The 15,740-nt window shown below is 40.1% G+C and overlaps 1 protein-coding gene across 1 annotated transcript in view; it reads left to right on the top strand.

The window, feature by feature from the left end:
- The window catches only part of AGBL4 (AGBL carboxypeptidase 4), a 1,519,087-nt gene extending 1,504,156 nt beyond the window's left edge, over positions 1-14,931 (top strand). Inside the window, exon 13 of the mRNA XM_063427788.1 lies at positions 14,658-14,931. Within this exon, the coding sequence (XP_063283858.1) occupies positions 14,658-14,784 (127 nt within the window). The 3' untranslated portion in view covers positions 14,785-14,931. The remainder of the gene's footprint in view (positions 1-14,657) is intronic.
- The last annotated feature ends 809 nt before the right edge of the window (positions 14,932-15,740 follow it).

Here is a 15,740-nt window from a genome sequence, read left to right as displayed (position 1 = left end):
TGAGATTAGCGTAGACAATGATCCCACCTTATTGAGATCTTTATAACCAGGAGCCTCAGTGCAGTGCATCATGATTTTGAGGGTTCTAACATTAATGACTTTGGTGTTGGGACTTTCATGCTGTTGATTTTCTATTTTGTTTTCCAGGATTGGGTCCTTGCTGATTGTATAGTTCTATGTGCCTTGATGACCTGAATTTGTTTTTTGTTTTTTTAAATAGTTAGTCTCTGATCTCTGTAGTTTTGTTAGACCCAATGGGATTATATGAGCAACTGGATGCTTCAGCTGAAAGGAAAGGTTAAGACTAATTTGATTTAACATGAATCGTGGGCATTGTTGAGATCTTTGGACATAATGCTTAATTAGAATATACGGTTTCTGTTAGGCTCTGTAATTAAACCAGGGGGACTCTACGCTGTGTTGTTTTCTATCCATTAACATTCATTGAAACCCGTTTCACTTAAAAGTGGAGGGCCAGATAGGATGCAAATGATGCAAAATAAAGGATTACTTTTCAGCAATGCAGTCAGTCTGAACAATAAACAAAACAGCAGGAACACTATCACGGGCGACAAGCCCTTTATAATGCATTGTAATAAGATGATTTCAGGGTTTATAAAGTGATTGGACCTATCAAGTACAATCATTCACAAACAAGAACATACAACAGGAAAGTCTGGTTAGAATAAAATTTGTACAATCATCTTACCTACCTAGCGTTAACCTTTTCACTCTCAACAATATTTATAGTCCTGTTAACTCCCTTTTCCTTTGCAAACCAACGGAGAATTTAATTTAATAGTAATACCTATGCCTCTTTATCCATTGGTCTCCACCAAGGTCCCTTTCTGTCCATCTGCAACTCTGCAGAGATACTACAAACTGCCAACCCCCTCTTCTTTCATGCAGAATGAACACTGACTTTTATAGGTCAAAGTTTATACCTTCCTTCTAGGCTCAGAATCCACTGACCATACTATTTGCCGCAGTAGTCCGCACTACCTTTTATATTGCATATATTTGGTGTAACAATAATTACTGTATACTGATCAGCCACAACATTAAAACCACTGACAGGTGAAATGAAAAACATTAATTTTATTGTTACGTTGATTATATTGTTACAATGGCACCTGTCAAGGAGTGGGACATATGTGTTGGAAACAGGGAAAATGGCAAAGCGAAAAGTTGTAAGTGACTTTGACAAGTGCCAAATAATTATGGCTAGACAAAGCACCTTCTGGTGTATGCAGTGGTTAGTACTTACCAAAAGTGGTGCGAGGTAGAACAACCGATGAACTGGCGTCTGGGTCATGGGCGCATTGATGCACTCCGGGAGTGATGACTAGCCCGCCTGGCCCGATCACACACAAGACCTATTGTATCTCAAATTGCAGAAAAACTTAATGCTGGCCATGATAGAAAGCTATCAGATCATCAGTGCATTGCAGTTTGCTGCAGCCTGGTCTAAGTGCCCATGATGCCCCCGTCCATCACAGAAAGTGCCTTCAATGGGGACGTGTGCGTCAGAACTGAACAATGAAGCAATGGATGAAGTTTGCCTGGTCTGATGAATCATGTTTTAGATCGGGTGGATGGCCTGGTGCCTTGTTTGCCTGGGGAGGAGATGGCAGCAGGATGCACTATGTGAAAAAGGCAGGCCGGCGAAGGCAATGTTGTGCTCTGGGCAATGTTCTGCTGGGAAACCTTGGGTCTTGGAGTTCGTTAAGATGTTACTTTGTCACATACCACCTACCTAGAGATTGTTGCGGACCATGATCCCTGGTGTTCCCTAATGGCAGTGGTCTCTTTCACCAGGATAATGCACTCTGCTACAATGCAAACATTGTTCAGGAATGGTTTAATGAACATGACAAATAGTTCAAGGTGTTGCCTTAGCCTCCAAATTCCCCACATCTCAATTTGATTGAGTATCTGTGAGATGTGCTGAAACAACAATCCGATCCATGGAGGTCCCACCTCGCAACTTGCAGACTTAAAGGATCTGCTGCTAATGTCTTGGTGCCAGATACCACAGGAGACAGAGGTCTTCTTGTGTCCAAGCCTCAACACATCAGAGCTGTTTTGGCAGCATGAGGGGACCTAAACTATATTAGGCAGGTGGTTTTAATGTTGTGGCTGATCAGTGTATGTAGGCAGCATGTTCAGGCACCAACATTTTATTTTGACTACATGGTTGTATTATTTTAATACATTTTTATTTTGCCAAAGAGCACAAAAAAATACAATTGTGCAGAAGGCTTATTGGATGAACCAATGCCAAAGGAACCATATCTTGGGTGTCTTGTGCGAAAGAAAGAGGTAACCCAGCAACAGTCAGTTCTAAAACAGGACAGAGACCATTAAGGATCCAAACTTTTCCCAGGTCATCTCTTGGTAACCAAACAAGTAAACATATATGCATTGGGAAACAATGGTTTGTTTTCTATTTTAAAGAATTAAAAATGGCAGAGTTTTGCACAAAAGTGTAAAAATATAGTATAGGTTATAACACTTACTGAATAGGAGCAATTAAATGCAAGGTATAAGCAATATCTAAACCTCTGTTTAGAAAAGTCTTCAAATTCCTTGCAAATACCCAATTGCAAGACATTTGACTACTTTTATTCATCTATATTTGTTGAACAGGCTGTTTGTAACAAAAATGCTGCTTCTTCTTCTATGACAAGAGAAGATAAGACTTGCCACATGTTTGCGACAAACTCCTCTTTTCAAGTGAGTTTGCCAAGAGTTCCTGGGGGAGCCTGCTTGACAGCCTCCTGCCCACAGACTATGGACCCTGTAAAATGTGATATAAAAGTCTCAGTCTGTGTAATTAGACTATATGGTTCGGGAACCAAACAGCCGCACGAACCAGAGACCACCCTTGAGCTTGTTAAGCCTAATTGCTGCTTTGTAACAATTTCCACCTCAGTGTTCTAAGTGTTTGTCTGGGTGGCCGCAATTCCTATGGACAACCACGAGGTGACGGACATCTTGTTTGCATGAACGCAGGCAGCGGTGTTTGGGCGTCGAGTTCATGGAACTATTATCGAAAACTGAAACTCCCAAACACCTCTGGACTTCCATGATCTCCTGCGTTCTGTTCGACAACACTTAGAAAGACACTGTTCAGTGGAAACGTTCCCACGAACAAGGGGAAGAAGCTCCAGGGTAAGACTATTGAATATGTTCAGTAGTTTGTTCATTTTTAAACCACCAAACTACACCGACCACAAGCCCTGATTCTCTAGAAACGTTTTGGGCATGGGACCATGTGTGTGTGGTCGGTCAAACAAATGATTTCGAGGAAATTCCTGAACCCCTGAACTGATCTGGGTGATTTTTGGATATGTTAATCACCCAGATCAGGGCTATCATGGAATGTAACTTTTGTGGGGTTTTTATTTATTTTTAGTGTACTTTTGGGGTGTTAGGGAAAAAGTGTGTTTTTTCTGTGCTTGGAGACAACTGGATTAGGTTAGTAAAGTTCCTGATCCAATTATCTACCAAGCACAGAGGAGGGATTATCTGATTATGTATGGGAGTGTCCTGGATCTGAGAGCCAATGTAATTGTGTATTTGTTTCTCCTGTGGTTTACTCTCAGGTCCAGGGGGGAGTGCCCCTTGCATGGGGACATGCATATAAGGCCAGTTGTGGCTGCCATTAAAGTATTCCAGCTTGTACTCCCAGAACCATGTGTTGTCTGGTTACTGGGAGGGAGAAGGGCTACTCTTTAATGACTGTTCCAGTGTGGAGGACTCCATGGGGAAAGTCCTTGTTAGGACTAGAGCTCCCAGGACTGAGTGTTGTCCAGTGCCTGGGGGTGTCTAGAGCGAATTCCCCATTCAGCTCCAGGAGGTAGCGGTTCCAGGACCCCAGTCAAGCCACGTCAGCTCTGGGTAGAAGTGCTGCAGTTTGTCCCCTGTTCCAGCTAGAATGCAATCCTTGGCGGAGGTACCCAGCCAGGGGTACAGGGAGCTCCGTTACAATGTTTTAATCCCATCACCATATTTCTGTAAAGGATAAATGAATACATATAAATTGTAAAAAATGTATCTTGAACAGCAATCTATTTATAAAATTACAGTTTAGAAATGTTTTATAACTGTTATGATGAAAAACAATAAATTAGTGGTAAAAGGGTTAAAATGATTACCCATTCAGACTTTTCTTTACTTTTCTTAGGAAATCAGCATATACTATATGTAGTTTTTTTTATTGTAAATTGTAATCCACATTTCTCTAGCTCAGCTATTTTTCCAATTTGCCCATTTGGGTATAACGTTTCCTATTTACTTGTCAATTCTCTCCAATTTTCAGTTTACTGAATACCATTGAAGGCCTATCAAGATGATATCCAAAGTTTTCAAAAGTTAGCATTTAAAAAGCTGCAAGGTATAGCAATATTGTAGCATTACATGACGCTTTAAAACTAACAGGGTTCATTACTAAAGAGCAAATTGTGTGCAAGTCAAATGTTTCAAATGTTACTCCAAAACAGCTTAAAGGGACACGATAGCCACCCAGACTAGTCATCTCAATTAAATGGTCTGTGTGCGGAGCCCTTGGCATTTTACGTCCACAATGCTTCTCATTGAGATACACTGGATTGTAGAAGTCTGATGATGTCAGCAGAGGTGATAGTACTGCAGAAAAGAGGCTTTAAAGCCGCATCATTCAATGTAAGTACTTAAAGTGACACTCCGGACACCTAACGCTAAAGTGCTTTATTTGTGAAGAGTGTGTCCTCTTTTTCATTTTAGAAAAAGTGCATATTTGCATAGAAATTGTTATTATAATTAACCTTTTTACACTGTCTGGCTGTCAATCAGGAAACCAATCCTTTTACTTCCTGATTTATTTAGCTCAATTAAGCTAAACTGAAGAGGAAGCAATTGCCCAGAGCACCTGTCTTGCTAAAACTTCTCATTGAGTTGCATTGGGAAGTCTGTGATTGGACAGCCACAGAAATTCTGGACAGGGTTAGAAGCAGGGCCGGATTAACATAGGGGCTGATGGAGCTGCAGCTCCAGGCTCAGGCCCATTGACTAGGCCCATTTAAAAAAAAAAATAATAATAATAATTTATTATTTTTTTTTTCAATTTTTTTTTTACCACACACTACTCTTAGGTTTGCCACCTGACTGGTATTTTACTGGCACAGCCAGTATTGAGGCTGCCTGGCTGTGCAGATATTGCAGTAATACCGGCAATACAAATGCAGGTATTTTTCTCAGTATCAACAGAGATTACACTGCAATACCAGCACCGGGCAGTAGGGGTCACTGTGTGTGGAGATAGGCAGGGATAGGAAGTTACAGCATCTCCCTGCCTCTCTCTACTACTCACTGATCCATGGGGGAGCAGCTACACAGCACAAAGAGTCCAGACAGCAGCTCAAGTAAGTGAGGGATGGGGGGAAAGGCAGCAGAGAGGTATGGGGACACTGAGACACTAGGGGACACAGACTCTAGGGGATACTGGGAGACCTGGGGACACAGATACTTGTGGACACTGAAAAAACATGGGGACACAGACACTAGGAGACACTGTGAGACATGGGGACGCTGAGAGACATAGGGACATTGGGACACACTGAGACATGAAGACACTAGGGACACAGTGTCCCCATGTCTCCCAGTGTCCCCCTGCCAGTGTCCTTAGTGGCTCAGTGTCCACATGGCTCCCATTTTCCCCTAGTCTCCCAGTGTCTGAGTCCCCATGTGTCTCAGTGTCCCTAGTGACTCAAAGTCCCCATGTCTCCCAATGTCCCCATGTCTCCCAGCCAGTGTCTCAGTCTCCCAGTGCCCCCATGTCTCACTGTGTCCCCTAGTATCCTAGTGACATGGGGACACACTGAGACATGGGGACACTGAGACACTGGGTGACTTGCAAGACAGACACTGGGAGACAGGGAGACACTGGGAGCAATTCATCTATACAGCAGAATCAAACTGTGAGTAGTTTGTTGGTGATTTTACAGAATTTTCTCTTATGTCACTACTTGTGATTTACATCATGTGATGTCATGCATAACTAATTAATTATACAAATGATTATGGCTGGCAATCATGTATTTCTGACCCTATTATGTAAAAAAACACCATCTAGCCCCCCTGATCCCCTCTTGTCTAAATATAGTAAAATCTTACTTGTATTCAAGTCTGCAGATGCTGGCTCTGCCTCTGAATTGACATCATCAGAAGTGGTGGTCTGAGAAAATTACAATGCTTCCCCATAAGATTGACTGAGACTGTCAACTGGGCAGATCAGGGGCAGAGCCAGCACAAGCAAACATAGCCCTTGCCAATCAGCATCTCCTCATAAAGATAAATTGAATCAATGCATCTCTATAAGGAAAGTTCAGATTGCATACAGAGGGTGGAGACACTGAGTGGCAGTGCTGCACACTAGGCAGTACTGCCCCAGGAAGCACCTCTAGCATCCATCTATGGAGTGGCTAGTGGAGTTATTTTCTCTGAAAAGACAGTGTATAATGCAAAAATCCTGAAGGGAATGATTCTACTTACCAGAATAAATACAATAAGCTGTAGTTGTTCTGGTGACTATAGTGTCCCTTTAAGTTTGGAAGCTTAAGAGGGTTGTATGGCAACAAAACTTGTGTTGACTGGCTGACAATAAAATTAGTTTAGGTAATGCAGACTTTGGTTTCTCTAACACTGTGGCATGTTCCCTTTCTTCTACACTCACTACCTACACCTTTACTCTGTCCCAGACTATATACCAGGAACTTCTGCTTGCTAGTAAGATGATAAGGAGACAAGTGGACATGTGAGTGCTAGGGGACAGTCCTTAGAAAGCTTGGAGTAGGCGCATTATTTGATGCATTTACGTCAAGCTCAGGGTGCTGCCTGCATAGCCCTTAGTTGGACAGCCTGCATGATTGGCAGGCAGCCTGACATGTATTCATGCCAGGCTGGCCTTTCAATTCTTTGGACAAACATGCCCCCTTTTTGGGCATGTTCACCCCTTTTGGCAGGTCTAGTCACATGATTCGCGTCAGTGGCCCACCCTTTTACCCTGCCCATTGACTTCCTGCTTCACTGGACAATGCTATTAGGGGGTATGAATTTACTTGAAAGATGAAAGCATAAATTAGAGAGAGATTAGCATAGCGTATGTGTTTTCGTATAGCTGCATCCTTTCCCTCCAAACCATCTCCATCAGATACACGACGCTTGGGAGGTATGGTTGTTTTAGTGTTTTTGGTCGATAAGATTCTGTAATTAGGCCCATCATATTTGTCAGCTCCAGGCCCACTGGGCTCTTAATCTGGCCCTGGTTAGAAGGGGAAGGCTTGCAAAGGCTACAGACAAGAGATTAGCATCTTTTGTAAGCTGTTTATAAATATACCCTAAATTAAAAAACAAAAACATCATTAAAGGCATGTATGTTTTCATTGGTGTCTATCTACTAAACACTGATTTATTTATTTTATATATATATGTAACCTATTTAACCAATTACACTCCAAAGGGGGGCACTGAAATCCGAAAGATCCCTAATAATTTGTGGCAATAAAATATAATGTTATAGAGCACTATATTTTGCTCTTCTAACTGAACACATACTTGACATGGATAATTTTTCCAATTCACTATGAAATTCCAATTTAGTGAATAGCCTTATAATTTTTAAAGTGGGGTGAAATAATATAAATAAAATAACTACATTTATAGGAAGAAACTAAATGTTAATAATCGGTTATCTATTATTTATTTTCATAGCGCATCTTCATGTTTTTTATTGTCACTATTTTCTAATGGAACAACAGCTTATTCCACAGCCCCTTAAAATATAACAGCTTTACAGTCAAGAAAAAATACACAAACTTCAACATTACATATATGTAACCACATACCGGGGCAGAAGAAGGATAGGCTCAGATCTTACACGTTTATAGTCTATCAGGAGTTGTGGGTGATTAAGAAAAAGGCTAGGGATGTGCATGGGCAAAAAATTTGGTCCGCCACTTCCGAAATTCGGAACTTTGGCAAATCGGGACTTCAGCAATTTGGCATTTAGGTTCGGTTCGGCACTTCTGAAATTCAGGACTTCGGCACTTTGGGAATTCTGCAATTCCCAAACCCTACCCCTATTCCCTAACCCTACCCCTATTCCCTAACCCTAACCCTACCCACACCCCTAACCCTACTGGTTAGGGATGGCTTTAGGGGTTTGGTTAGGACTAGGGTTAGGGGTAGGGGTAGGGTTAAATTCCTGCCATCATTCCCTTAATTTTCCCTCCCTCTCCTGTTTTGACACTTTTCAGAAATCCAAAGCAATTCGGCACTTCCGAAATTTGGCACTTCGGCAATTCGGGACTTTGGCAATTTTGCGGTTTGGTTTGAAAATTGGGCAATTCGAACATTCGGAAGCATCCGAACGTCCGAATTGCCGAAATTCATCCGAATATATATTCGTACTGAAACAAATTGCACATGTCTAAAAAAAAGGTAAGTAATTACATGTAAGAGAATTTGGACTGTGTGGAGCAGTATATGATAGGAAGGCGAGATGACATGTGGTAATTTTAGGAATGTTTATGGTAGACTAGACTTGCGCACAGCAGAAATGTTTTTTTTTCTCAAGTTAATTTGGATGAAAATTAATTTTACCTAGTCCGAAACTAATTTCATTCACTAGTCGATTTGTTTCAGACTTAATTTATTTGATATTTTTATTTTAAATTGCGGCGATCTTTCAGTGGTTTAGAAATAAATACCTAATTTGGCACCCTTATGTGGGATTGTTTAAGAGTACCAAACTAAGGAGGGAGCAGTGTTTAGTAGATAGCTCACTATTTGGTATCCTTGTATATGTATATCTCACGTAAGGATAGAAAATTAGGAAGCTATCTACTAAGCAGCTGAAAGATCAAAATTAAGAGAAGCCTTAATTATTTGGTAGTGGTAACCTTAAATATAATAATCCCACATAAGGGTACCAATTTTATGTGTTATTGAAAAAAACTAACTAATTAACAAATCGAATGAAACTTTTGTGCGAATTGGTTATTCTTATATTGTACCATTTGGAATTCGGACGAATAGACAAAAAATAAAAGAATTTTGTCCGAATTACAATTCTTCCAAAAACGACTACCCAAATCTACAGGAGAATAGTGAGGTTGAAGGTATTAGTCTCCTCAATAAGTGCGTTTGTTATTGTTTCCCACCTACATGCCATACAATAACAGCAAACCATTAGATAATGTTATCATAAAAAAACATGGGCTTTCTAAAGTCAGACACAATGCCTAAGTTTAGATAGCAGTGTCCATTAAAAGCAAATTCTTGCAAACTGTACAGCTTGGACAGCCTCCTGTAGAGGGCTTACAAAAATATCATTTTGCTACAATTACCCTGTCGAGTCATTAGCAATCATTATATACGGCTAGTACCAGCAATGCATTATGTTTTCCAAAGAACAACAGCAGTGCAGAGTTAGCTCCTCAGCATGCAGGCTGTGCCATATCACCGCTGGGAGAGCATTAGCAAGAACCTGGCATAATCATAAATACATGTTATGGTTTTAACAATTCTGCTTGGTAAAAACATAGGAAGAGGATTAAAGTTGGGTGTGAAAAGATATACTATAAATAAAAGCAGCAGGTATGATGGACTGAGAAATAAAATATCAACAACATATTTATATAATATATATGCATATATAATGTGTGTGTATATTTACATTACATTTATATAACGTCGGAATGCATGAATTTTGTCTTAAATATAAATCCTAGATTTTATAGGTATGTGTAATTCTACTATATTATGTATGTAGCCAAGTATGATAACTTAGTAACATCAATAGAATGTAGATTTGTGCATGGTGAGAAATATTGGTTCTACAGAATAATTTTTACAAAGATAGAACATTTTTAAGGACACTTAATATTCTGTCGGATGTCAGTTCAGCCCAGCCAAATATTGGTTCGGAAACCAGAGCCGAAGAGCAAACCAAAGATTGGCCGAAAGCTGTGCTGCAAAATACACTGCTCAAAAAAAATAAAGGGAATATAAAAAAAAAACACCTCCTTGATCTGAATGAATTAAATATTCTTCTGAAATACTTTGTTCTTTACATAGTTGAATGTGCTGACAACAAAATCACACAAATATAAAAAAATGGAAATCAAATGTTTCAACCCATGGAGGTCTGGATTTAGAGTCACACTCAAAATTAAAGAGGAAAAACACACTACAGGCTGATCCAACTTTGATGTAATGTCCTTAAAACAAGTCAAAATGAGGCTCAGTAGTGTGTGTGGCCTCCACATGCCTGTATGGCCTCCCTACAATGCCTGTGCATTCTCCTGATGAGGTGGCGGATGGTCTCCTGAGGGATCTCCTCCCAGACCTGGACTAAAGCATCTGCCAACTCCTGGACAGTCTGTGGTGCAACGTGACGTTGGTGGATGGAGCGAAACATGATGTCCCAGATGTGCTCAATTGGATTCAGGTCTGGGGAACGGGCGGGCCAGTCCATAGCATCAATGCCTTCGTCTTGCAGGAACTGCTGACACACTCCAGCCACATGAGGTCTAGCATTGTCTTTCATTAGGAGGAACCCAGGGCCGACCGCACCAGCATATGATCTCACAAGGGGTCTGAGGATCTAATCTTGGTACCTAATGGCAGTTAGGCTACCTCTGGCAAGCACATGGAGGGCTGTGCGGCCCCCCCAAAAAATGCTACCCCACACCATTACTGACCCATTGCCAAACCGGTCATGTTGGAGGATGTTGCAGGCAGCAGAACGTTCTCCACGGCGTCTCCAGACTATGTCACGTCTGTCAAATGAACTCAGTGTGAACCTGCTTTCATCTGTGAAGAGCACAGAGCGCCAGTGGCGAATTTGCCAATCTTGGTGTTCTCTGGCAAATGCTAAACGTCCTGCACGGTGTTGGTCTGAAAGCACAACCCCCACCTGTGGATGTCGGGCCCTCATACCACCCTCATGGAGTCTGTTTCTGACCGTTTGAGCAGACACATGCACATTTGTGGCCTGCTGGAGGTCATTTTGCAGGGCTCTGGCAGTGCTCCTCCTGTTCCTCCTTGCACAAAGGCGGAGGTAACGGTCCTGCTGCTGGGTTGTTGCCCTCCTACGGCCTCCTCCACGTCTCCTTAAGTACTGGCCTGTTTCCTGGTAGCGCCTCCATGCTCTGGACACTATGCTGATAGACACAGCAAACCTTCTTGCCACAGCTCGCATTGATGTGCCATCCTGGATGAGCTGCACTACCTGAGCCACTTGTGTGGGTTGTAGACTCCGTCTCATGCTACCACTAAAGTGAAAGCACCGCCAGCATTCAAAAGTGACCAAAACATCAGCCAGGAAGCATAGGAACTGAGAAGTGGTCTGTGGTCACCACCTGCAGAACCACTCCTTTATTGGGGGTGTCTTGCTAATTGCCTATAATTTCCACCTGTTGTCTATCCCATTTGCACAACAGCATGTGAAATTGATTGTCACTCAGTGTTGCTTCCTTAGTGGACAGTTTGATTTCACAGAAGTGTGATTGACTTGGAGTTACATTGTGTTGTTTAAGTTTTCCCTTTATTTTTTTGAACAGTGTATATACCTAATATAATATTATATGTATATATTTTGAAGTACACTGATAGGAGAATGTTCCTGCCATTCGGTTGACAGATCAACTGAGAAAAAGCAACCAATAGAGGGAAAAACAGGAAGAGAAGTAAAACAAAATCAATATTATAAAGATATATATATATATATATATATATATATATATATATATATATATATATATATATATATATATATATATATATATATATATATATATATGTATATATATATTATTTCATACTGAACTGCAATTTGGCCAAATTTAGGCCAGTAGGATTTTCTGCAAAATTTCCTAATTCTGAGCAAAGATTTACCCGAATTACGGACTAACCGAAATGCTCAATGCAGAACATATTCAAGGAGGGAGGACAATATTCTAAATTGCAACATAAATTGGCAGAGTTTGCAGTTCAGCAGAGTACACAATATACTGTGAGACACATGGGCACAGAGTACACAGCCAACAGAGACACGGTTAGTGTGTTTCTGTCTATTCCTGTCCATTCTACTGCTCCATTTCTGACAGCTCTTTTGTATTAAGTAGGAAAGCTAAGTATTGAATCCCGTCGTCCCCGATCCACAGACTGTTGGATTGGAGACTTGGAAACATGGGTCAGGGTGGTGGTACCAGTTCCACCTGAATGAGGGCTTGGACCCCAAAATTTATATGAAAACTGTAGAGAGATTGTGTAGATTGGATAACTCCCCCTTAAAAAAAAAAGGGGGGGGGAACGCTCCCAATCAACCTGGTATGTGAAAAAGAACTCAAATATAATAGATATGTACCTTGGATATGTCCAATCACAGTATCACTAAAGGAAAAGCATATAGATATTGGAAACACTAGACAGACATGTATCCTAACATAAGCAGTGAAACACTGAAACTTTATTTAACAAACTGTGGAGAGGATACAATGTGTCCGTGTCCAATAAATGCTTAATATCATAACAGATCCTAACTGGATATATCTCAATACCCCAATACCAATAAAGGCAAGTTATGCACAAATGAAAGTGTATGGTGGTAGAGTAATCCACAGATGAAAGGTAAAGAGAATATGATACCTTTAAATCTTAAATCTTAAAAAGAAGTTGGACAGATGTAACAATTACAGCAGTATAGTACAATATGAGGAGGGACACAAACTGTCCGTTGGAACAAAAAGCTTTAGAATTGCCCAGAAGGGTTGGTTATATACTTGGGAGTTATAGGATAAAGTGGTGAATGGAAAATCGTGATGTGCTCGGTGAGTGAGGGAGATCCAAAAGAAAAAACCCTTTTTTGGGTTTTTTCTTTTGGATCTCCCTCACTCACCGAGCACATCACGATGCACGAGGGAATCCTTTATTGACACTCATTTATTTATTATTTTTTCGTTAATAGAATGTCTATTATTTTTCTTTAGAAGCTGGACTAGTTAACAACAGCAGTTGAAGGGGACAGAGCATAGCTTTCTACTAAGAATAGAACACCCACGAAGGTGTTGGGGGGAGTTTACAGGGGTTGAGAATAGTGGACTACCAGGGAATTTTGAACCTTTTTTCCATTCACCACTTTATCCTATAACTCCCAAGTATATAACCAACCCTTCTGGGCAATTCTAAAGCTTTTTGTTCCAACGGACAGTTTGTGTCCCTCCTCATATTGTACTATACTGCTGTAATTGTTACATCTGTCCAACTTCTTTTTAAGATTTAAGATTTAAAGGTATCATATTCTCTTTACCTTTCATCTGTGGATTACTCTACCACCATACACTTTCATTTCAGCATAACTTGCCTTTATTGGTATTGGGGTATTGAGATATATCCAGTTAGGATCTGTTATGATATTAAGCATTTATTGGACACGGACACATTGTATCCTCTCCACAGTTTGTTAAATACAGTTTCAGTGTTTCACTGCTTATGTTAGGATACATGTCTGTCTAGTGTTTCCAATATCTATATGCTTTTCCTTTAGTGATACCGTGTTTGGACATATCCAAGGTACATATCTATTATATTTGAGTTCTTTTTCACATACCAGGTTGATTGGGAGCGTTCCCCCCCCCTTTTTTTTTTTAAGGGGGAGATATCCAAACTACACAATCTCTCTACAGCTCTTTTGTATTAGCTGAAAATTTAATAAACCATAAATTGTGTGGATTTAATATTTTAGATCAAAACAATTAAAAATTACATATTTTCCTACTGAGCTATAGTGGCTGAAAATGTGAAATTCTGTGATCAGCCTCTAACAGTTCTCTGACTGTGTGCATGTGCAGTGTGAGATATTGTAAAGTGATCTAATTAGAAACATAGAAACATAGAATGTGACGGCAGATAAGAACCATTCGGCCCATCTAGTCTGCCCAGTTTTCTAAATACTTTCATTAGTCCCTGGCCTTATCTTATAATTAGGATAGCCTTATGCCTATCCCACGCATGCTTAAACTCTTTTACTGTGTTAACCTCTACCACTTCAGCTGGAAGGCTATTCCATGCATCCACTACCCTCTCAGTAAAGTAATACTTCCTGATATTATTTTGAAACCTTTGCCCCTCTAATTTAAGACTATGTCCTCTCGTTGTGGTAGTTTTTCTTCTTTTAAATATAGTCTCCTCCTTTACTGTGTTGATTCCTTTTATGTATTTAAATGTTTCTATCATATCCCCCCTGTCTCGTCTTTCCTCCAAGCTATACATGTTAAGATCCTTTAACCTTTCCTGGTAAGTTTTATCCTGCAATCCATGAACCAGTTTAGTAGCCCTTCTCTGAACTCTCTCTAAGGTATCAATATTCTTCTGAAGATACGGTCTCCAGTACTGCGTACAATACTCCAAGTGAGGTCTCACCAGTGTTCTGTACAATGGCATGAGCACTTCCCTCTTTCTACTGCTAATACCTCTCCCTATACAACCAAGCATTCTGCTAGCAATTACGTTTAGTGTCACTGAACGCGCATGGTCTAAACACTGTTATCATTACATAATAATTCACTATTGATGCGGATCTTACGGTTATCTTCTTTTCATCTTCATTTCAGGAGAGAAAAGTCACCAGCCTCCCCTGGGGTGCATCAGCAAGGAGTCGGGGAAACGCGGAAAAACCGCAGGAGTTCAGCGGGCAACAAGGCACGGCAAAGCCCTCGTAGATCTTTAAATTGTTCTTAAAATTGTGAATAGTACACATTTAAAAATCAGGAAAAACTTTCCATGCAAGGCCAGCAAGGAAAATAATCCACATTGCTGTTAATTCTGAAACGTCCCATTACATTACTCAATGTTTTGCACGCAGAGCAAGTGGCTTATTTGTTCAAATACGCCTTTACGTGTTCAAATTCACATTTATTTGTTTGTGTTAAATTGCAATATCGTATTATTTGCTTTGTTCGCATGCTTAGTCATGTGTATTATTGAAAACAAATATTTTTTGTTGAATAAAAATTAAAATATTTCTTGTCTATCTCATAAATAGCAATGTGAACTGTGCATTGTGAAAATCTATTCTTTGGGAATGTATGCATTAGCATGGATGGGGATAAGATGTGCCTCGGACAACAAACATATTGTAGATAGATTTTTGAAGGAAGTATATAAGATTTAATGTATTTCATTGGGGATTTTAATTAGATATATACTAATTTAAAAAATATGCTTCTGATGTTGTAGCCCTGGTATTTCTTTGTACTGAAATGACGCACTTCCATCCATATTTTGCTCCCCGGTGTCCCATCAACTACACTTAATGCAGAAAAAATATATAATATATAAGAAAATCCCACTGACCACCAAGCAATTTTAATGTCTCTTTCTACATACACTTGCATGGAAGTCGCAGTACACTATGATATAATCAGCTTCATATTGCCCAGTAAAGTTACTAATGATGTAGTATGATAGTCTGGACACAATATTCTTAGGGTTTACACAGTACCAATGTGTTCTGCCGCACTTTGCTATTTTAAATTGGAGATATATAACAACAAGTTATTGACAAACAAAATAAAGATAACAGACACAATAGATAAAAAGGCAATGCTCGAATTAGCTTATATTCTGTCTTTTCAAACTTCCTTAATTAAAGCGCAGTCCCTATCGGTGTAGAGACACCAGCATTGGCAATGTGA

This window comes from Pelobates fuscus, chromosome 7, assembly GCF_036172605.1.
Source record: "Pelobates fuscus isolate aPelFus1 chromosome 7, aPelFus1.pri, whole genome shotgun sequence".
Taxonomy (NCBI): Eukaryota; Metazoa; Chordata; class Amphibia; order Anura; family Pelobatidae; genus Pelobates; species Pelobates fuscus.
The sequence above is the reverse complement of the archived record's forward strand: the minus strand, read 5'-3'. Positions and strand labels throughout refer to the sequence as shown.